Genomic DNA, 23,885 nt, shown 5'->3' on the forward strand with positions numbered 1-23,885 from the left:
TTTCCTGGACTTGATCTGCCTGTTCTATCTCTTTTACTTATATTCTTTTATCTCATTTCACTATTTTCTTCTCAATTACTTTGTCACTACTACATTTCTATTTACTCTCCCTTCCGCTCATCTTACACCCTATCACTCTCCTTCCTTTACCTCTCATGCTCACTCTTTCATCCTCCCGTTCTCTACCTCTCTCAGTTCCTCCACTGATCCAGCCATTTGACTTTCCACCGACTTCCATCGGTAAATTGATGTACATCGCCTGCGTGGTGTCATCTGGAGACATGCCCATACGCATCACTTGGCGCAAGGACGGACAGGAGATCGTGCCCTCCTCGGGCATCACCATCGACACGAAGGAGTTCATGTGCTCCCTTCAGATATCCAAGGTGTCGCTCAAACACAATGGCAACTACACCTGCATTGCCAGCAACGATGCTGCCACTGTCAGCACAGGAGAGGCAGCTCACAGTAACAGGTAAGAAAGGGAGGAGAGAAAATATGAAAGTGATATTTTGAAGGGAAAAATAAAAAGGGTTATTTTAAAATAGCACTGCAGTGATTTAGTATTGCACTTAAATATATGTAGGTGACTTGGAGGATTAAAAAAAGTATGATCAACATTGAAGCAGCAGAGGCTGATACATGGTATAGGTTACACTCCAGAAACATTGGCTCCTTTATTTCCCATAATGCAACAACATCTTTCATTAGACCATATTGGCATAGTAAAAACAACATCTTTCAAATTTCATGACCTCGAGTTTGTGACACACACTTTCTGTAAAGCTGAGTGATTGAGTGATTTTCTCAGACTTGTCAGAGCTTCTAAAGACGTGTCTATACAACTGGCTGTGAAGTACTTCCTTTGACTAGTACTTTGACATGTTAAATCAGCAGTGGTGGAAAGTAAGTACAATCTAAGTAACTAAGAAGTACATGCGTTGTTTACCAGAGGTTAACCAATGTTTGTCACTGCCTTTATAAAAGCAGCGTCACCCAGTATTTTACAAAAAAAGCAGATATTATTCTAAATGAATATAAACTAGTTAAACTAGCTAGATCTCAATTAGTTAAAACAGTATACTGTATAGACAGTATGTATACTTTATATGATATAATAATATAATCAGTCACAGAGGTTTATTTTTGATGCTTTGAACTTTTTTTAACCCTAACCACCACCAAAAAAATCTGGATCCTTAATTTTTTCTCTTTCATCATAATGAACAGCAGATGAAAATTGTCAATTTAGTGGTACATCTGTATTGTTGATGCTGTTTACTGGCTCTGCAGGAAACACTAGATATGGTTCGAGTGTGGGGAGAAAAAGAAAAGACAAAAAGTGTTTGTGTTTTTATTCACTTCTCCTCTCCTTCTTCCTCTAGTGCCTCCTCGGTTTGTGGTTCAGCCCAACAATCAGGATGGGATCTATGGGAAGGCAGGGATCCTAAACTGTTCAGTAGATGGATACCCTCCTCCTAAGGTCATGTGGAAGCATGCCAAAGCTGCACTAGGTACATGACCCATGGTTCATACTGCCCACAGTAAATTTGATTAAAATATGGGAATCCTCAATTACTGTATAATTCATCATATTCTTCTGTCTCCTTCTGTCCAGCGGGTATTGGGAATCCGCAGCAGTACCACCCTGTGCCTCTGACGGGCCGTATCCAGATCATGAGTAACGGCTCTCTACTCATCAGACATGTCCTGGAAGAGGATCGTGGCTTCTACCTCTGTCAGGCCTCCAACGGCGTGGGCTCAGACATCAGCAAGAGCATGGTCCTCACTGTTAAGAGTGAGTATACAAACCCACACGGGCTAATGTAGCAGAGTATGAGTTTTTCATGGCATAGATGACTGCAATGAGGACATTGGGGATGGTCCAGTGCTCCGGCTTTATCAGTTTTCACGCACAAGCTAACTGTGATAAACCAATGAGCCAGCTCACACTGCTCCCCCTGTGCTCTGTGGGCATTAACATGCACACTGATGAATTGTTGGAGCAAAGGTGACCATGGACGTAAGAGAAAAACAATAAAGAACAGTGAGAGAGAGAAGGGTGTCTGTGTGTGTGTGTGTGTGTGTGTGTGTGTGTGTGTGTGTGTGTGTGTGTGTGTGTGCGTGCGTGCGCGTGCGTGTGTGTGTGTGTGTGTGTGTGTGTGTGTGTGTGTGTGTGTGACAGGCAGTGAGAAAGTGAGCAACTGAGCGATTGATCTTTTGACTCTTGGGATCTGTGTACAGACAATCAAAAACACTTTGAGCTTAATCATTATCTGCAATCAATCTCTCTCATCCTGCCCTCGCTGTCAGTAACACCCTATGTAATGCAATGTGAACAAGCATAGGGAAAATGTGCATGCACATACACACTGGCAGACATCAATATCAAGTCAAGCATTATAAGAGGACAGTGTAGTTTGTAGCATGCAGTACCATGACCTTAACATACAGCTATACCCACAAAAGACATGTTAACGCTTAATGTCTGGCTTTTTTTTTTTGACACTTGCAGACACAGACACATATAACCAGGTACACATAAATACAACCAATAGTTTCACCATGTTCTGCTATCACAGGATTGCTTCTCTCTCGCTGGTGTTAGTGTTATTGATTGAACCGTTCCTCTCCCCTGCTTCCCTCAATTCTGTCTGTTTCGCTCAGCGGAGAGGGAGGAAACGAGGAAAAGAGGGAGGGTGAGATGAATTAGTGATGAAAACAAAACAGCAGAACCCTTACTAAGATCGGTATTGTGTGTGTTCGTGCGTGTGTGTGCGCACGGCCAGAGAAGATTGTGAGTGAGTTTGTGTATAGAGTGTACACGAAAGGTAGAGTGTATCGTTTTTGCCTCTTCATTCACCTAGACCCCAGTGTTAACTATTGGAGAATGAGAGAGGAGGTTTATTGACTTTACCTCATTGACCATAGCTCTTCATTACTCTACTGCAATGGAACTTGGCTACTCTGAACTCCACCTTTTTAACTGCCGCCTGTCCTACCTTTCTCCTCTCCGCCATTTCACTTATTTCTCCCTTCCCACTTAAACCCTGCTTATTATCCACTTACTCCGTCTTTTCCTTCCCCCCTCTCCTTCTTTTATCTGCCTCTGTCATCTAATATCCCCCTCATCAATCTGTTTACTGTCACCATTTCCTCTCATTTGTCCTCTCCTTCTCTTCATCTCACACTCACACATTTCCCTTCTTCTTCCAGTCCCAGCAATGATCACCAGTCACCCCAACACTACCATGGCTAAGAAGGGTCACTTGAAGGAGCTGAACTGCACAGCCAGGGGAGAATGGCCCATCATCATCCGCTGGGAGAGAGGCGACACCGTCATTGACCCTGACCGCAACCCCCGATACTCCATTACCACCAGTCCCAATGAGAAAACAGACGAGGTGTTGTCTACACTCAAGGTAAGAAGCTCTTATGTACAGTATGGCAGAGCATTTAATTGATGAAATCAGACAACAATGTCTTTATGACTCATACTCAGACAAATAGATCGCTTTCGCTTTTCTCTTTTGTCCGTCTGAGCTCTGTTTTTATGAGTCAAGGAGACGGAAAGCACATTCTAGTGAGCTGTGTTTGTGTTGCCTGCGGTGTGTGAAGTAACAGTGAGGTTAGTCATGAGTCCATCACCATATCTGTCAGTGTGTTAGAGGTTCCTAAAGGTTGGTACTCCCCACCACGACATATCATCAGTTTGGTATTGGAGTTCAGACCAGCATCTCCTGAGAGGAAACCATTAATCTCTAGGACATCCAGAGTTGCTATACAGCAGCCTAACATATGATGCCAAAGAATCTCTGAAATTGAACCCACATTTTTGGACATACCAAAAGTCACCATGTCATGATTCTGCTCCACCACAACACGGTGGTCATCGCAGTCACAGGTCTACCTCTACTGCATTTCAAAATGAGATGCTTCCTGTGATACATATCATAGGACAGATGGAAATGATGCAAGCAGCTGTTGCAGTCTGGTGATGCAGTGTTTTTGGATGATGATACTAAGAGAGGGTCACCCTGTAACAAGTGGTACTGAAGGAGCTCTGTGATATAAAGAGGAGCTGAATAACAGTGTGTCCAGTGAGTTCTGAGGATGTCTTCGTGTCCCAGCTGGTTTGATGCGCACAAGAGCCCAAAAGCTTGTTTGTGCATATTTCACAAGATTCAATCAAGGTACCTCCAGTAGATCTTGTGTCAGTGACTTTGGTTTGACAATGTGTCCAACTCAAATTAGAGACCTCGGATGACTGTGTTGGTAGTTAATCATCTAAAATGGAAGGCATCTATAGAGCGTATGTAAATAATTGTGGATTTTGGTGATGCATCTGTTGGTTAAAGAATGTATTTAAAGTACAGTCAAAACATGCATGAATGGGGTTTGTGCAATTTTGGAAAAGACTATAAGGATACACCTTTGCCATCTGAAAATAGCACAGAGGGTGTGTTGTTTGACATTTTTCAAGCATGTGGGTGGCAAATGGTGCAAAAAAAGTGAATCTTGACACCTAGTGACACTTTCCCTATTGCATCTCTCCTTCCAATGCGATGAGTCACCTAAATACTTAACGTGCACGGTAGAGGAAAAACTCTAACCGGACCACTTCTCCATCACCAAGCTGTGCTTTACACACAAAGATGGAGAGTTGTTTGTCTCTTTGACATTTCCCTTTCTACCTTTCTCCCTGCAGCTAAAGCCAGCAGAGCGTGAGGATTCAGTCTTCTTCTCCTGTCATGCCATCAACTCTTATGGAGAAGGACGAGGCCTCATCCAGCTCACTGTGCAAGGTAACCATTCCTGTACAAACGCATGTACCAGCTCCTCTTTAGATTGATAAAAAGCCAGACAAATCTGCTCTTCCCTCTTTCCAACCAAAATGGTCTCTGTTTTGTTGCCTTCTCCTCCTTTATGTTGCCCTCCTCCATTGGTTCACTCCCTCTCATTTAATTCCTCAGAGCCCCCAGACCCTCCAGAGTTGGAGGTGCGAGAAGTGAAAGATCGCAGTATGAATCTCCGGTGGACACAAAGATTTGATGGAAACAGTGTCATTACCTCCTACGATATTGAGTATAAGAACAAGACAGGTAAGTGAAAAGAGATTATTTTTAATTTCACAGAGAAATAAAGATAAGTAATAAAACTTCCCAAATAAATCAAAAGTGTTTTTTGAAGTGAGAAAATGATGGTAAACTGTATGACTCAACATTCTCTTCTTTTTTGTCAGATACCTGGGAGCTGAAGCATGCCACTCGAAACATTTCCCCCACCAACAATCAGGCTAACATTGTGGACCTCCACCCTGCCTCTGTCTACAGCATCCGCATGTACTCATACAACTCAATAGGCAAGAGCGAGGCCAGTAAGGAACTCACCATCAGCACAGAGGAAGCACGTAAGTACTTAGACAGCACTGCAGTAATATGAGAAAATATTTCACTTTGGTTTGTTGTATTAGCTCTTTGTCAATGCATCTGTGTTGACCCCGACATCTGCAAAATGCCTCTGCCACGCCCGTATGACTCTCTCTCTCCCTCTCTCTCTCTCTCTCTCTCTCTCTCCTCTCTCTCTCTCTCTCTCTCTCTCTCTCTCTCTCTCTCTCTCTCTCTCTCTCTCTCTCTCTCTCTCTCTCTCTCTCTCTCTCTGTGTGCAGAGCCTGATGGTCCTCCCATGGAGGTGATCCTGCAGCCGGTGACCTCTCAGAGTATCAGGGTCACCTGGAAGGTAAAGTATTAGAATCGTCTGCCTTCTGAACAGCAATGTACTTCCTCAAATATGATTTGTTTGTATATCATTGACTTATCTCACCTAATCACGTTGCTTGCAAAGTAACCTAATGTTTGTTGTCCTGATTCCTTTTCAGTGAATTTAGTTTGTGGAGATGGCTAAATAGTCATCCACTATATGAATAGGAATAGATATTGTCAGTACTATATTTACGTTTTGTATTCTCTAGGCTCCCAGGAAGGAGCTGCAGAACGGGGTGATCCGGGGTTACCAGATCGGTTACAGAGAGAACGGCCCGGGCAGTAACGGACAGTACAGCATTGTGGAGATGAAGGCCACTGGAGACAGTGAGGTCTACACCCTGGACAACCTGAAGAAGTTTGCACAGTATGGTGTGGTTGTCCAGGCCTTCAACAGAGCCGGCACAGGGCCATCTAGCTCAGAGATCAATGCCACAACACTGGAAGATGGTAAGGATCACAATAAACAGCACGCATAGAACATATCTCAGCCTGTACGAAAAGGGATTTATTGGTCTGTTTATGAGTGCAAATGTGAACCAGTCACCAGCAGCAAAAACAGAAATAAGTTAAACAGCACGGTGCATTAAATACAGTGGAAGAGTAAACAGTCAGGCCTATGAAATATCACCCTCTGTCTGCTTTGGCTTTGATTCACAGTTACTGCAGTTTGTCTGTTGCCATTGTTCTTTTTGCTGTCTCACTGTCTGATCTATGTCAACTCATGCCATGCTTTGTAACCTAAAATTACTACATTCTCTCTTCTCTCAACAAGAATAAATGTTGGCTGCTGGCATCCAAATGCTTTTTACAAATACCAAGGACACACATAGTCTCATAGACACAGAGAGGATTGAGTGATCCCTATACAGTGAGACATGCAGAGATACTGCCATGCAACCTGATGGCAAATCTTGAGTGAATGGATGAATGAATGAGCAAATGATTCAATTAACTAAAAGAACAGGAAAAGAGGAAGCCTCTTCCTGGGCTGCTTAATCCTTAACAATATTCAGATTTGTTTTGCTGTGGGTTTGCCAGACAATTATGAGACACATGTGGCAAAGTTCATTCAGGTAAGTTTAGTACAAAAATAGCAAAAATGTTTAACAATTTCCAGTCTTGCCATCTTAACAAATATTTAGATTTTTTTTTTCCTGGGTTACACACTTCTATTCAGATCTGAATCTCTTGAATCTCTAAAATTACCTTCTGCCATATTTAATATAAATCTGCAAACAAGTTTTTAGAAATCTTATTAACTAAAAGATAAAGCAGTAGGGCCAAAATCATCCACCGACTCCTTAGTGGAAGTATGAAAATGAGTCACATTGTAGATCCATATTTTGCATCACTAGAACGAAATGTTGATATTTTTTTTAAACATAAATGATCACAAACATGTATATGTAATATATATTAGAAAAACAATGTATGTGAGGTTAAAGGTAGTCTTGTGGGAGAGATGGAAGGGGCTGGTGTAAAGCAGTAAAGCAGTAGGAGAAAGGATTTCTTGTGAATTCATTTAATTCACAAGGAAATGTAGCTTTTTCCTTTTATTCATTTCTTGTAAAGCAATATTTTCTGCAGCATTAATTGACTTTTGGCCTTTAAGGAGCTGAATAAATCCAAAACAAGCTGGCATATGATAACAACGCACCGATAAATGCATCTTTACAAGAAGAGTATCATCATATCTCTCAAGAAGATGTTGTTCTTCTTCTATGTTTTATTCTTTAGTATTAAACTGCAGTCAAGTCAATTAAACTGTAAACTGTACATGTATTGCACTACATGCCACCTCCCTCAATCTCTATCATACCAATCAAACAAAACACACACACACACACACACACACACACACACACACACACACACACACACACACACACACACACACACGTTACATACTTGTCCACCCAGTGAACATTTGGCTGAGCCCCATTGGTCCAGAGCAGGCAGAGCCCTCCAGTTCTTCCCTATGGCTGTCACCGTGGCGACAGTGATATTGATGGCCATTATGATAATAGTGATAACAACAAGCATACTAAAAATAATTATAATTAGCTTGTCTCTCTGTCTGTCTCTCTCTCTCTCGTTCCCTCCGCTGCTTCCTGCTGTAATTATCCACAGCTGAGCGCATTGTCTCTCTGCTCCCTCTTTTCATCTTTTTCTGCCCTTCCCTTGCTCCCCTTGCTTTTAACTCCCTTCCTCCCTTCTTCCTCTGCCCCTCACCCCCATCTCCTCCTCCCTGTAGCCCCAGTCCAAAACTGCCTTTCATTATGTTCCTGTATTCCCTATCTATATATATTTTTTTATATTATGCACCTATTTATGTAAGGTTATTTCACACATTAACAATCTTAGCACTGATTTGCTACCATTGTTTCCTTACCCCTCCTGTATCTGCCTTCCTTAATCTATTCAACACCAGACCTAATGCTGACAATTTGGAGGCACTTGAACCAGCTCACCTTTTTGTTCATATCCTCTTTTTATCCTCATATCTCGTAAAGGTATAACTGTGAAGGGTGGAAAACATGTTTTGTTGCCTTCTAATTATTGAGCCTAAAGGTTTATTCATGCAAAACCCTGTTTTCAGTTTTCTAATCCTCCTTTCTCCTTTCCCTCCCTTCCTCCGTCCTCCTCCCCACCTCCTCTCACTTCACCAGCTGCAGAGAAATTCCCTGGTGGACTTGGCCCAATCCCTCTCTTTCATTGCTCTCTGTCTTTCACTCAGCTCTCTTCCTCTCTTCCTGCCCCTCCTTCCCTCACAAGTTGACTTCTGTTCATCTTCAACAGTGTGTGTTATTCAAAGACTGAAAGACTAATGGTCAGCGGTAGCCAATAGAAGAGACACCTGGACTGGCGGGGACAGAAGGAGGCTTGTACAGAAAAAGAGAGATGGTGGTTGTAGAGATGGTCCTATACATCAGGCTGGACGCAGTGTCATGAGCTCTTTATCTATCGCTAGCCTGTTTACTTGCTTCATGTTTGATATGGAAATTTAGGATTTCAGAGAGGGTGTATTTATTTATTTATCAGATAGCCAATGCAGTGCTAATTTTTGATGCAACAATGGCAGCTTTTGCTTTAAAGTAAAAATAATAAAAACAAATCTGAATGATTAACCCCTTAAACCCCACTGACCATGTGATGGATTTCATTACAAACTCTAAAAGCTACTTTAAGGGTAATTAAGTTAAAGTTACCTAAAGATATCAACTATTAACGCCGGGAAATGGGTAAACAAATTATGCACAAGGCATCTAAAATATTGGGTTTTTAATTTTTCACTTAGTGTAAACATCATACAGCTTTCATGACGAGCTGGTACTAGCTGGTAATATATATATATATGTATATATATATTAATATAGATATAGATCTATATATAGATCTAACATTAAAGCTATTAAAGGGTTTAAAGGAAACTGAATATAAAGGGATTTAAATAATTCCTTTATTTCTCCATTTATCTGTGTTTTGCTCATCCATCAAACGATGGATGGATTGTTTTTCTCCCTTCAATGAACACACCTTTCTTATTGTATTAAACTGTGATATACATGAGGTTAGATAACTGAAGATATATTGTTTAGATAACTCATCTTAACGTTGCTCTTCTCTCTCCCTCTTCGTCTTCAGTGCCCAGCCAGCCTCCTCAGAATGTGCGAGCCATTTCTGTAACATCAGATGAAGCCGTGATCACATGGGCTGAACCTCCCAGGATGACGCTGCATGGCGTATTGAAGGGATACCGCGTAGTGTTCTGGGCTGTCTTTCCGGACGGAGGTGTTTTTGACTTTGTCTGTCGTCCTACTCTAGACACCATGACCAAGTTCAGCCTTTGATCTGAACGTCTCTCTGCTCTTTTGTTTTTCAGAATGGGGTGAAATGCAAAACATCACAACCACCAAGGAGCAGGTGGAGCTCAAAGGCCTGGAGAAGTTCACCAACTACAGCATCCAGGTTCTGGCCTACACCCAGGCTGGAGACGGGGTCCGTAGCAACGTCCTGTATATCCAAACCCGTGAAGACTGTGAGTCAACATTTTAGTAGATCTTTCCACACAGATAAACCAAATAATGACCTACTGTATATGTTATTTGCTTTCACCACACCTTTGGGGCAGGTCTAAAGGTTTTTGTGATTTGTTTAGGCTGCAGTGTGGGAGGCCAAGAGCCTGGGGGGGTAGAGGGGGTCTTTGTAAGGCTGAGGTTGCTGATTAAAACCTCTTTGTGCTCTGATGTGCCATTACCAGTGCTAATGAGAATTAAGAAGCCAAAAAGTGTGTGCAAGTGTGTGTGTTTGTGTGTGTGGTTAAGTAGCCTAAGGGTGTGGGTCTGTGCATGTGAAAATCGGAAGTGTTGGGTGGGGGGGGCGGGGTGTTAAGTGTGTGTTTGCATGTGTACAGTGTCTTAGCGTTGGCGTGCATGTACGGACGCATGTGTGTGTACATACGCTATTGTTTGTGTGCAAGTCTAGCTCAGCACCGAGCACAAGGAGAGGGATTAATTCTTTGTGGCTTAGAGAGAATTAATTTTGTGCTTACACTGGCGGGCTGTGGATTACATCCGTATCCGCCTCTCCTCTCCCTCCCTGGGGCCAGGCAGAGGAGGAGGCAGGCGTCTGGAGATGGAGAAAATGAGGGGAAAGAGGGAGCGCAGAAGAGAGGGCGAGTGGGGAAGCAGAAAATCTAAGAAGTGTCATTTCAGAAAAGGCCTTTATTCTCTCTTCCTCACTGTATCTCCATTTTATGAGCTGGCCCCGCTACAATAGCTCTTCAAATATGTGTGTTGTTAGTCTTTGAGTGTGTGTGAGTGTGTGCAAGCTGATTGTCTCTTTTGCCCTGATGTGGGTTGACACTGTGTCCGGGGGCAACCTTTTCACATACGTTCAACGCTCTCTGTCTCTCTCGGTCTCTGCCTTCCCTTTGCCCTCAGTTGTGTCTGCAGCATATGGAAAAGTGTTTGTAGGGAAATTGTGCAAACAGACAATTCTCAGCCTGCCTTTTATCTGCGTCTGTCTCTTACACACAGAGACAGTTGACAGGAAGCATAAGAGCGAAGAAGAGACCGAACATTATTATTATTTTAAATTACTTAACTAGCTAATTAAATTGTGATAACTTAAGGTGTACATCAGTATTACATACTTATGTATACCACGTTCTTTTGTTTGAGCACTTTATTAATGTTGTCTAATGCTCTCAGGATGTTCTAACCTGTGTTTATAAGCTTCACTGTTACACCACGAAACAAACACTACATGTTTGAGTCTTTGTTGATCTTAAAGAAATGGTCATCTTACCCCTGAAAAGAGCAAATACATCCATTAATCCCTCATAGATTACGTTTATGCAAAGACTGGAGGTTCCTTATTTTCATTGGCTTAATATAAAGAGTGAAAGTAAATGTTTTTATGCAAACCAGTCAGTGGTTAAGTTAACAATAATGTACAATGAGTTTTCCATATAGCAACACGATACATGAAAGAAGAAGGTCGCTAGTGTGCGCATGCAACCCCAGTTGGGTACAGGTGCAGGACAAAAGCAGCCAACAAAGGAAAAAGGAGGCAGTGTACGTTAATTAACATGCCAATCATTTTGCCAATTAATTGTTTAGTCTATAAAATGTCTGAAAAGTGTTAACAATGCCCTTTAAAATTTCCCTAACCCTAAGTCGACCTTTTCAAATTGCTTATTTTGTCAAAAAAACAATGCAAAACCCAAAAATAGTCAGTTTACTGTCATATAAGATAGGAATACCAGCAAAAAAACAAAATTTGAGGTGCTGAACCCAGTCAATGTTTGCCATTTTCTGTTGATCAACTAATAATTCCAGCCCTTGTCCGCACGTTCACCAAATATTTATGGCAATATAAGCTAAATTAAAGAAATACGTTTAAAAATTGGAAAAGGCCGTGGTGATCAAAATGTGTGTTATAGCAGCTTGCAATATTCCAATTATTATATGAGGCATAGTTAAAAAATGACAAATGATATCTTAGAGGCATTAGCACAGTTTTAACCTAACAATTTGCTAATTCATATGTTTTTGTATTAAAAAGCTTTTTTTTCAACATCTCACATATTGTAAGCTAAAGTATGGAGTACTAACAACTTACTCAACTGCCTAGTTTACTGTACAAGCAAAGAAATATAACTGGTTCACATTGTAATGGTTTGCTCACCATTTCTCTCTTTGCTCCCCTTCATGATTCAGACCCCGGACCTCCAGCTGGCATCAAAACTGTGCCCTCTTCCTCCAGCAGTGTCGTGGTGTCCTGGTTACCCCCTCACAAGCCAAATGGAATCATCCGCAAGTACACCATCTACTGCTCCAGCCCCGGGTCTGGCCAACCGGTGAGTTACAAGAGGGGTGCAGAGAGTTTCAGGATTGAGAAGTGAATGAAAGATTGAAACATGGCTGGTGATGGAAAGGATCTTTTATTTATGCAGAATACAGCTTCTGTTATACAATTAATTTTATGTGATGGATAAGAAAAGAAAATGGATTTAATTATGACGTTGTTCTGCATTTGTGCGTTTGTGGATGTGTGTGTGTGTGTGTGTGTGTGTGTGTGTGTGTGTGTGTGTGTATGTGTGTGTGTGTGTGTGTGTGTGTGTGTGTGTGTGTGTGTGTGTGTGGTCTAGTGCTGCAGTCTCAGCAAGATGTGTGTGTGAAATGAGCTCCCTTCATACCGCAGTGTGTGTGCGTACAAGCTCACCCTCCAGCCTCATTTGCATATCTGCGTCTCATCACGTTGCCAGGACAACCTCATCTGTTCATCAATGAGGGCAGAAAACAAGCCGACAGCAAACACACACTCTCACTTACGTACAGACACACACACGAGCACACACACACATACACACACACACTTATAAATGTATAACACCATGCATATAGAGTTCCATATATCTATGCAACTCATGTTTTTATGACAGTGTGAATTCAAAAGCAAGAAATATATCCTGTGTGCATACTTACACACACACACACACACACACACACACACACACACACACACACACACACACACACACACACCTCTACAATCTATCTATCTATCTATCTATCTATCTATCTATCTATCTATCTATCTATCTATCTATCTCTCTCTCTCTCTCTCTCTCTCTCTTCTCTCTCTCTCTCTCTCTCTCTCTCTCTCTCTCTCTCTCTCTCTCTCTCTTTTCTTTCTCTCTCTGAAGCCCCCATGCAGAGTTCGGGATGATTACTATGTAAATGAGTGCGACTGGAGAGAAGGAAGGAGGGATGGGGGGGTCAGACACACCATGCGGGGAGTACTTTTGTTCCTCTTTTCATTATCTCGCTCTATCGTTCCCCGGATCACCGCTATCTCCATGCCGGAGGAATATTTTAATATCCGTTACAGCAACACACACTCTGTCACTCCTCCCTCCCTTTCTCACAACATACCCCACCCATCCATCCATTAATCTGTCCATCCATCCCTCTGTCCATACCACTGCCTGCAGTGGAGACTATAGAGACACATGTATAGAAAGGAGCGAGGAAAAGACGAAGACATTGATATAAGTGAGAGTCAGGGGGAGAAATGCAGAGAAGATGTAAAACAGAGGAGGGTATTGGTGAATAAATGGAAGGAAAAGCTAGGAGCGGGCCCCGCAGATGACAAAGAGATGTGGAGAGGGGCAGGGAAATGAAGAGAGGGATGAAGAGTGATGGCAGGAGGCAAAGGGAAGGATGTCGCAGTGGGGTAAAGGATAGGCAGAGAGGAAAATACAGAAAGGACGGAGACAATAGGAATGGATGATGAACAGGGAACACAGGGAAGTAATAAAAAGCCTTGTGGATTCCTCCATGACGACCTGCTCATAAATGTGAAAAACAACATGAATACTGGAATCTATTTGCCCAGAATAAACAGTTCTGCAGAAAACAACACAGCAGGTTAAGACAGAGCTCAGCAACTCTGCAGTGTCTTCGTAAGGTTTTACAGGTCGTCTGCATTCACTGACTCTTCAAAACATTTGACACTCGTATCACAGTCTTCATTTCACTTGTGCATGATCGCCTGTCAATCACAATTGTAAGTCAGTGTCAAACTGCAGTAAAACATGTGATTTAGAGGGCGGCAGTGAATGTTAGGTGTTACCCTATGTGCAGCGTGTGAGTTAAATTTTCTGAATGTGTTTTATTTTGTGTGTGTGTGTGTGCGTGTGTGTGTGTGTGTTTGTGTACCTGGGTGTTGGGATACCTGAGGAGTAGATGAAGAGTAGGAGTTGAGGGAAAAAGGGTTTAATTGGTGGGTTGGTGAAAACTGTCTGGCAGGCAGTAAAGTAAGAGAGTTTGTGCGTTTGTGTGTGTTAGTGTTTGTGTGTGCATGTGTGTTAGTGTTTGTGTGGGGATGAAAGGACAGTGAAGTGTATATGTCTAGACAGCAGACACATGGCTGAGTTCAACACATTACAATTACACATCCACCTCCAGGTCATGTATGCCATTGTATGTGTGCATTGTGTACATGTATTTGTGCTTGCTTAGTGTGTATCCATCCTCTTCTCTCCTCTCCTCTCCTCTCCTCTCCTCTCCTCTCCTCTCCTCTCCTCTCCTCTCCTCTCCTCTCCTCTCCGTCATTACTGATGCCTGCAGCAGGCCTCATTAGTGTATGACTGTTCGTGATATCTCTGACTGACTCATTTGTCTGTCCCCCATTGTCTTCCTCTGTCTCATATCTCTGTTTGCCATCCCTGAGGAGAACAGAGGAGGATCCAACCCTCTTGCCTCTCTCTCCTCCAGCCTCCTATCCTCCCAGCCTCACTCTCTGCCATTCTTCCACACAGTTGTTGATGTTGTTGTTGTTGTTTTTTCTTCCCTTACAGTATCATCATATAACATTCCCTAGACTCTCTGTACTTTCATCCCCATCCTCCTCTCTTTTCCTGTATTACTGACTCAAGGAGAGAATACGGGGCTTATTTATTTTTCAATGTATTACTTAAATTAAAAAAAATACAATTATATATTTTCTGTAACATGACATGTTAAGATGTTTGGAGAGTGTATAGCTCTGTAGTATAAAACATATTGCTCCTGCTCTCCTGAGATTAACACTTTCCTTTCCCTATTCCCAGCTGCCCAGTGAGTATGAAGCTAATCCAGAGCTGCTGTTCTACCGAATCACACACCTCAACCACCGGCAGCAGTACCTGATCTGGGCCGCAGCCGTCACCACTGCGGGCCGGGGTAACTTCAGTGACAAGGTCACTGTGGAGCCAGCGTCCAAGGGTGAGTCCCTGAATATGATAGACAGGTTCATGATGGTGAAAGCTTGGATGCCCAGTAAACATGGTTTTGGTCATTTGCAGGGCAAAATAAGTCTAGAGGGAAGTGTACAGTTTAAGCCCAGCAAAGTCTGTTGACAGGTCTTTTGGAGTACAACTGTATATGTGTAAAAGTTATATAAATCCTTTTGTGTCTCTAGGTGGAGCTGCATGAAATTGCCTGAAGTGACGTAATTTGAGTCAGTGTTGGTTCGAGTTAAATACTACAAAGAAATGAAAGAAGTTAGAAGGAAGTGAGCATACCAGACCCCTGTAGCCCGCCCCTCATCTCTGCTGGAGGCTACATTAGCTGCTTCCAGTATAACACACCGAAATCTCTGACCGAACTGTCGCAGTCAAATTGCATTGTGGGCAATGTAGGCGGCAGGTTTTGACAATGAGAAATATAAAAGATGAGATCTCCTGTTATGCCGCATCAGTTTAGATTGAGTTGACAATGTGTTTGTACTTTACAGTACTCACTAATTGACTGTATTTCAATGTGTATTGACACACTGCTTCACATTGAAATAGTGTCATTGCAGTTGAAAAATTTTAATGTAGTCCTTTAAAAAACTCTCCAACCACATTTGTTTAGATTTGAACCAAAACAAATCACCAGATCACTGGTTGTTGGGTGGATGACACTACAATGCCAAAACTACACATATATTTTTTAAAGGATGTTTTGCACTACATGACTCTGTCAATCATGTACATAATATCCCTCTTACTCTGTCACTTGCTCTATAAAACTGCATATATTTCAACCTCTCCTCCTGTTTTGTGTTTATGAGCGTGTGCTATTGATTTCAGAGGTCAGAGGGCACCAGATAAACTGGCGTGAATCAGGGAAATAATAAGAGGGGGAGCAAAAGGGAGGACAGCAGGTGGAGGAAAAAAAGAAGAGAGAAAATGACACGACAGGAACAGAGCTAACTAATACACAAGACAATAGAGAGGCGAGGAGAGTGTTTAAGAAAATGAAGAGGGCAGTTAAATCAATAGGCTTTGGATTAAAAGAATAAAGCAGTAAGAATGAATAGAGTGCACTTCCCACCATGTTATCCTTTCCTGTATCTATGTGTTCCTTTGACTGCTGGGTGCAAAGGTTTGCGAGTGTGTGTGTGTGTGAGTGCGCTCGTACGGGTGGGTGCGTCAGCTGATTGGCAGCTGTAAAAGGCAGTGTCCTCCAGGCTTGCCCACTCAATACTTCATTCAACCTTAACATAAGTGCACTAGAGCACTTGCATTAAGACGCCAAGCTTGAGAAAGAAAGAGGGACAGAGAGAGCGGGTGGGTGGAGGGAAAGAGAATATGAGGGTTATGTGCCTGAATGGATGGATATTTTTTTTAATATCCTCTCTGCTCATTCTTTGCCTGTCTTATATTCTTATTCATATGCTATTCTCTGCTGGACAATGTCACATTTAACATAGATTTACCCCCCCCTGAGTGTGAATCACGGTAAATACATTGCACACTCTACTATTAAATCCTGTTTCCCAAATGGAAAACAAATCAATTGCATATCAACCATCACATTTCTGTATTGATTCAACACATTCTGAAACCTCTACAGCATTTGTTTATTGGGTTTGAAAATTGTTGATTTGACAATGGCAAGATTAACCGATTGGTACATATTAATTAGGCCATCGCCTTTCCTGTGTAAGTGTTAATGCCAACAGCTCTAATGGTCTTTTTTCAATTGGTCTGTCTCCATACACCTTTAATTTTGACATTCCTCTCTTCATTCTCTACCAGCCCCGGCTAAGATCCTGTCATTTGGGGGCACAGTGACCACTCCCTGGATGAAGGAGGTGCGACTGCCCTGTAGCTCAGTAGGAGAACCTACACCTACTATAAAATGGACCAAAGACAGGTGAGAATCCTCTCCAAAAATGTTATGTAAAGCTGAGTTTATGGTGCAGCTGAGTGAGTAAACTAGTATTAAAGTACCTCAGTTGGTTTAAAAATAAGTTAGTTATTATTTGCAGATGCTTATTAATTTACGCAGAGGTATTCTGGAATAATGTCACAAGTTAATACAACTTTAGACAATAACATACATACACAAACCCAGACCCTGTTGACCCCATACTTTTGGACAATTTGACAGCCCCCTGTTTCATCACACCTACCATGATTCTCTCTTTCTCTCCCTGTTAGTGAGGACACAGCCATCCCAGTATCTCTAGATGGACAGCGTCTCATTCTGGCCAATGGGACACTGGTGCTGCGCTCAGTCAAAGCTGAAGATTCTGGTTACTACACCTGCACAGCCACCAACACGCTGGGCTTCGACACTATCATTGTCAACCTTGTGGTACAAGGTAGGAAAATGGCAATAACGGAAATACCTCTCTGGCAATTTTATTTAGTCCACTCAACTATGGTTGCACCTCACTTGTAGTCCTGCTGTTCTTGCTGAAAATGAGAAACAGTGATATATTTTTGACCTCCTCAAAATAATTATTTTAATTCAAGTATTATTGAGCTGTTAACTCTTTGCGTCTCTTCCTCAGTCCCTCCAGACCAGCCACGTCTAACCGTCTCCACCACTTCCATCTCCTCCATTACTCTGGCCTGGATACCAGGAGACAACGGAGGCAGCTCTATTAGAGGTACATGGCCCTGCACTACAAGGCTCTCTGTCTTTCTGTAAACTCACATCTCTTTCTTCTTGTCTCTTACCAATGTGTCTAAATGTATACATAGTTTTGCTTGAAGTCATCAAGTTAGTTTTTTTTCCTCTTTTATCCGGCACATTGTTAGTGTGCATACTGATCTATTAGTTTATTGATTGGCCTTCTGGTTTTACGTTTCCCTGTTAACTATGTGTCTGTTTGATTATCTGATTGTTGGTGATTTCTGTGTGACGATGGGCACGGTGCGTGTGCTTGAATGGGCATGCATGCAAATGTAGTCTTAATCCCTTTTCTTTGTTGGTGCTGTTTGTCAGTATGATGGTGTTCTAGAGTTATCTGTCCGACTTCTTGTTGTCCTTTATACGTATATGAAACTATAGAGCTAGTAGCTTAAGACATAACTGCACCCATAAAGACTTATCATCCCAAATAAAGAAATGTCTATAGAAGTCATTTTATGTGATCACTTTAGTACCATGAGGTCAAGTATATTTTACAATATATTTTATAATATTTTTGTGTTATGCATGTTGGTTAACATACTGCCAGGAAGCCCTAGAGAAAGAATGCATTATACGCACGCAAGTAGGGAGCAAAGTCATTTGTTGAGTGTGCAGCTTTGTAAATAATGATCCACCAAGCAGTATTTGTATCCAGTGTCTCATACATCAGTGAAGCCTATCTGTATATCTTGTATGTATACCAGAATGCCTGTCTGTCTGTAAAGCCCTCTGCACGGTGTCAACAGTCCCCGTCAAGGATATGTTTTGTATTACTACTGCAGTGGCTTCAGTAGTTGATTCCTTTACAGATAAAACATGTTAGCATGTTTTCATAAAAAAAAAACTCATCTGGTTATGAGGCAGTTTTTACAGCTTTTGTAAAAAATTAAATAAAAAATAATAAACAAGTGAACAAACCCCATAGGCTGGTAATCCCGTTGGGAGACCTGATGTTATGTGACGATTTGTTTAATAGATTGCTATTGTGCTGTTCTTTACTGCTATGTTCTGCTGTCTTCTGTTCTGTGACAGACAGAGGGTGACTATAACACTTCTAAACAAACACTGCAGGATCTGCACATGTTAACCCCTCTAATGTTTTGGACTGTATCGCACCATCTGTTAGAGAGAGAGGGGGGAAAAAAAAGATGGTACAAAGAGTACAAAGAAACACAGACAAGGAGACATTCATATATACATAATTATATACAGATAGAAGGAAAGACAGAGATGGAGGATTAGATGTAAAGTGTCTCCGAGCACCAGGGAGTTGGCTTTCAAGGCAGCTGATTATAAAAACAGTCACCACATTGCATACCCTCATTTGCATAGATGCTCAGTCAGCGCCATCCCAGTCTTGGGGTTTGTAGGTAACTAATGGCGATGTAGACCGAAAGCAGCTAGATCGTCCTCCAATGGGGGCCTATCTGGGCAAGAAAAGGTCGGTCTGACACTGCCATCTAGTGGACAGTAAAGGTACCAGTATCAAAGATTTAGTAGGGTTGGTACAAAAAAAGAGTTCTTTATCTTTACTGTTTGAAAAAAATGATATTATTATAAGAATTTAGAATACATTTTTTAAAATATTTTTGACAAACGAGATTATGACATTGTTATTACATACTATACTATGACTTTTGTTATGACATACTATACATATATGTGTCACAGCCCTGCTCCTAAGGGCCCTGTCACACAGTTCTGTATGGCAGAAACGTATGCCGGCGTATACGAAATATTGTCAATACGCTTGTGTACGTTGATATATTAAGAGTAAGTTGTGATCATTCGAAGGACGCAGACAATACGCCGAACACTGGCAGACATACGGCCCTGTTATACAGTGCCGTATGACAGAAGCATGCCGGCGTATAGTCCAAATTAGTCCAATACTTTCCACAGCGGTGTAGCTGACGTATACATAACGTATACATAACAAATTACTATACGTATGTCAAACATTGATATCGTATCACTTACTTGTTTAAAACGTATCAGAGCGTCTGGACCAACGGAGCTGGAAAAGTGCCATCTGGTTCACGTCATGCTGATGCTGGAGAACTGCTAGAATGTACTCTTGTCGCAGCCTCTCAGCATCCTCCATGCTCTCTGATGATGGGTTCATGTATTCATCAAGACGTGCTGTGAAGAAGTGAGGATGAGCTACTCACAGGGACCCTATACACTATATTCAAACCCCAATAAGCTCCCAAAACGCTAGCTGAACGCTAGCTGTAGTGTAGAAACACGTTATCCACTCGTTATCAATAAGTTGGCTGTAAGATTCACCGTCAGCCGACGTAGCCTATATCTAATGTACCTCTCACTTACGTATTCACGTACGTTTTCCGATCCGATCCGATGAAAAGGTATTTGGACTGAAATTTTTAGCTAAATTTCATATACGCCAGCACACGTTTCTGCCATACAAGTAACAAATAAGTCAGTTTATCAGTCATTTGAGCACGTATGGATGTGGGAAAATGTTTGTAGCAGACAAAGCAAAACACCATCTGTGCCCGCGAGGGAAGTGATAGACACCGTGATAATGTGGTGAGCTATATAAAAAACCACACAGTGTGGCTCTTGAAGCAGATGACGAACAGGATCCTGCAAGACATGGGACAAAGGGACACCTAGTGGAGCGGGTCGTCACTTATGACTTTTTTTTATGGGACACTATACTATGACTTGTTATACTACTAAGACATTTTAACTTAAGATAATAATAAAATTATTATTTGAATTCTTTCTTTTGTGTATTGCAGGTTTTGTGCTGCAGTACTCTATAGACAACACAGAGGAATGGAAAGATGTTTTTATTAGTTCTAGTGAACGCTCCTTCAAATTGGACAACCTGCGCTGTGGCACCTGGTATAAAGTGAAGCTGGCTGCGAAGAACAGTGTTGGAGCCGGACGCATCAGTGAGATCATTGAGGCAAAGACTCACGGGCGAGGTAAGAAGCCTTTGATGGAGGATGAAGGAAATTAGTGTGGGTAAATAAAGGTGAAAAGCATATATGAATACACAATTGATACAATGGAGATATTGCTAAAATTGCCTGTATATGGCGGGAAAGGTCTTGAGCGATAACGCAGAGTACGAAGGTAATTTTTTTACAGTCAGTGTATTTGCTCTTGGACTTTGCATATGCTTCATTTTAATCACACTTATCTACAAGTATAGTCACACAGACTACACCATTTCAACCTTTGAATGACAAAAGCAGATGATAAAAACATGTCTTGTATCACAGGTGAGCATTATTTAGTTGTACTAGTGACTGGGTGAATTGTATATTTATGATTATAATTAAATTATCTTCAAACGATTTAGTAAGATATTTTTGGAATACCTACTCTAGCAGTTATATATAGGCACACTGTTTATTTATAGGCATGCTCATGTTGTCTTTTATTAACAAATCAGCTGTTATATTGCACAATAGTAATCTGAAAAGACATAGGCAAATATATCATGACTTCTTTTACAGAACCCCAGTTCAACAAGGATCAGCCGGTCTTCACCCACCTGAACTCCAGCCACGCCCGCCTCAACCTGCAGGGTTGGGTCAGTGGAGGCTGTCCAATCAGCGCTGTCACACTAGAGTTTAGACCAAAAGGTGAGAACCTGCTTTTTCAATTTGCAATAGTATTTTGAGATACCGTGCAACAAATCAAACAGGAAACTTTTTCATGTGAAACAAAGTAATGTATTGTTAATATTGAGGTAACGTGCCATTCTTTAATGGAAACCAATAAGGAAAGAAAATAGACTCAACATTATTATGTGTTCTTGATGCAGGTACATGGGCATGGCAGAATGTACGTACCAATGCCACCACAGACGTGTTCCTGGCAGAGCTGCGTGAGGCGACCTGGTATGAGTTGAAGATGAAAGCCTGTAACAGCGCTGGCTGTGGAAACCAGAGCTCCCAATTTGCGACACTTGATTACGATGGCAGTAAGTAAAAGACTGTCTTCTTTTGGCCTTTCAAGTGAATTAATGGTGTAGTCTGCTACACTAATAAGACATTCTCTACACCTTAAAATATTGTTGTGAAAGAGCAGTAACTAATCTCTGCGCGTCCTGTGTTTAGGCACAATTCCACCAATCAAATCCCCCCTGGAGAAGAACGATGATGTCAAGAAGCTGTTTTCTATTGGCTGTCCTGTGATCTTGGTCACTCTGGGTGTTGCGCTGCTCTTCATCATCCGCAAGAAACGCAAAGAAAAGAGGCTGAAGAGACTAAGAGGTGAGAAGCGGTAGGAAGGAATTGGCAAGAAGAATAAAGTCTTCAAAGAGATTCCTGAAGCGGACTTCAGAGAGAATCTTGAATGAAGTATCGAAAGTTGCATTTATTTAAAAAGATTGATTTGTGTGTCAGAAATAAATAATTTGTGATGTTCTCTGCTCTCTCTAGATGCAAAAAGCCTGGCAGAGATGCTGATCAGGTAAGCCTGATATTTCAGAGTCCTGCTTACGAAATCATTCTGAAATATTGTTTAGTGCAACTCTTAATTCATACGTTTTTTAAACCGTGAATGTTTGTGTGTGTGCTCGTCTTGTACATCTATATTAGTAAAAACAACCGCAGCTTTGACACCCCAGTGAAGGGACCTCCTCAGGGCCCACGGTTACACATCGACATCCCCAGAGTGCAGCTGCTAATTGAGGACAAAGAAGGCATCAAGCAAATCGGTGAGAGTGGTTGAGTGTTTTCTGTGCATGAGCATTGGAACAAATTATCTATATTTCAAATTAACTGTAAATTGAAAAATGGAAGGCCGCAAATTATGAATTATGTTTCTTATAGGTGAGGACAAAGCCACTATCCCTGTGACAGACACAGAGTTCAACCAAACTGGAAACCCTCAGAGCTTCTGCACAGGTGTGTCTGTCCATCACCCGGCCCTCATCCAGAACACTGGTCCTTTGATTGACATGTCAGACATCAGACCAGGAACCAGTAAGTGCTCTCTCTCCTCACTGTTCATTTTAACAGTAAAAACTTAAAGTAACTGAAACCGTATTGCAGCGCGTAGCATACAATGTGAATATAAACTGTTTGTTTTGCAAATGCAACAGCCTTTGTACATATGCACATCCTTCTTATTTCTTCATCTAATTCCCACTAGACCCAGTGTCGAGGAAGAGCGTTAAGTCAGCCCACAGCATCAGGAACCGATACTCTAGTCAGTGGACTCTGACCAAGTGCCAGGCCTCCACACCAGCCCGCACTCTCACGTCAGACTGGCGCACAGTTGGCTCTCAGCATGGCATCACTGTCACAGAGAGTGACAGCTATAGCGCCAGCCTCTCACAGGACACAGGTGAAATGACACTTACAGCCATTAACGTGCACATATTAAGTAAGGCTATTTTTCAAATGTGGAGGAGAATGTGGTTCTGCAGTAGACTACACTTCAGAAAGCATTTGTAAAACTGGAGAAAAATGTGCTGAACTTAATAACCTTTTCTTTCTCTTTCATAGATAAGGGTCGCAACAGCATGGTGTCGACAGAGAGCGCCTCCTCAACCTACGAGGAGTTGGCAAGAGCATATGAGCATGCCAAGCTAGAGGAACACCTGCAGCATGCCAAATTTGAGATTACTGAGTGCTTTATCTCTGACAGCTCATCTGACCAGATGACCACAGGTACCAATGATAATGCAGACAGCATGACGTCCATGAGTACACCCTCCGAGCCCGGTATCTGCCGATTCACTGCCTCACCACCCAAACCCCAGGACTATGATCGTGGCAAGAATGTAGCTGTGCCCATTCCACACCGCGCCAAGAGTGAGTGGTTGCTGCAAAGCATTAGTGCTTTTTTAAAGAATTACTTTTCATTCAAAATGGCTTTAAATATTAACAGTTAGGTCAAAGAAAAGTAGAAAATATATAAATAAATATATATTGTTAAATTGAATTGAATTTATAATATATATTTATTATATTTGGTAGGGACGATGCAATTTTTTTACTCTTGTAAAAGTCGGTCTTTTACTTGTGCTGTGCAGTAAAAATATATAGGATAGATGATATATAGATGGATCATGTGTAGATAGTGTGCAAAGATACATGTGACGTTGCCAGATGAGTCCACTGCAACTAGCAGTTTAGATAAATAGTTTATAACATTGGCTTTTGGA

At 41.8% G+C, this 23,885-nt stretch overlaps 1 protein-coding gene across 1 annotated transcript in view; it reads left to right on the forward strand.

Moving 5' to 3' along the window:
* The window catches only part of dscaml1 (Down syndrome cell adhesion molecule like 1), a 95,861-nt gene that overhangs the window by 67,372 nt on the left and 4,604 nt on the right, over window positions 1-23,885 (forward strand). The window contains 26 exon segments of the mRNA XM_029446284.1: window positions 196-449; window positions 451-475; window positions 1,386-1,514; window positions 1,619-1,798; window positions 3,217-3,422; window positions 4,709-4,805; window positions 4,974-5,102; window positions 5,243-5,410; window positions 5,669-5,739; window positions 5,972-6,212; window positions 9,411-9,557; window positions 9,649-9,804; window positions 11,990-12,129; window positions 14,887-15,040; window positions 16,843-16,960; window positions 17,248-17,411; window positions 17,604-17,702; window positions 20,497-20,685; window positions 21,223-21,351; window positions 21,534-21,692; window positions 21,829-21,984; window positions 22,153-22,183; window positions 22,312-22,430; window positions 22,546-22,698; window positions 22,868-23,062; window positions 23,224-23,532. Coding sequence (XP_029302144.1) covers window positions 196-449; window positions 451-475; window positions 1,386-1,514; window positions 1,619-1,798; window positions 3,217-3,422; window positions 4,709-4,805; window positions 4,974-5,102; window positions 5,243-5,410; window positions 5,669-5,739; window positions 5,972-6,212; window positions 9,411-9,557; window positions 9,649-9,804; window positions 11,990-12,129; window positions 14,887-15,040; window positions 16,843-16,960; window positions 17,248-17,411; window positions 17,604-17,702; window positions 20,497-20,685; window positions 21,223-21,351; window positions 21,534-21,692; window positions 21,829-21,984; window positions 22,153-22,183; window positions 22,312-22,430; window positions 22,546-22,698; window positions 22,868-23,062; window positions 23,224-23,532 — 3,918 coding nt within the window.

Source organism: Cottoperca gobio, chromosome 13, assembly GCF_900634415.1.
Source record: "Cottoperca gobio chromosome 13, fCotGob3.1, whole genome shotgun sequence".
NCBI lineage: Eukaryota > Metazoa > Chordata > Actinopteri > Perciformes > Bovichtidae > Cottoperca > Cottoperca gobio.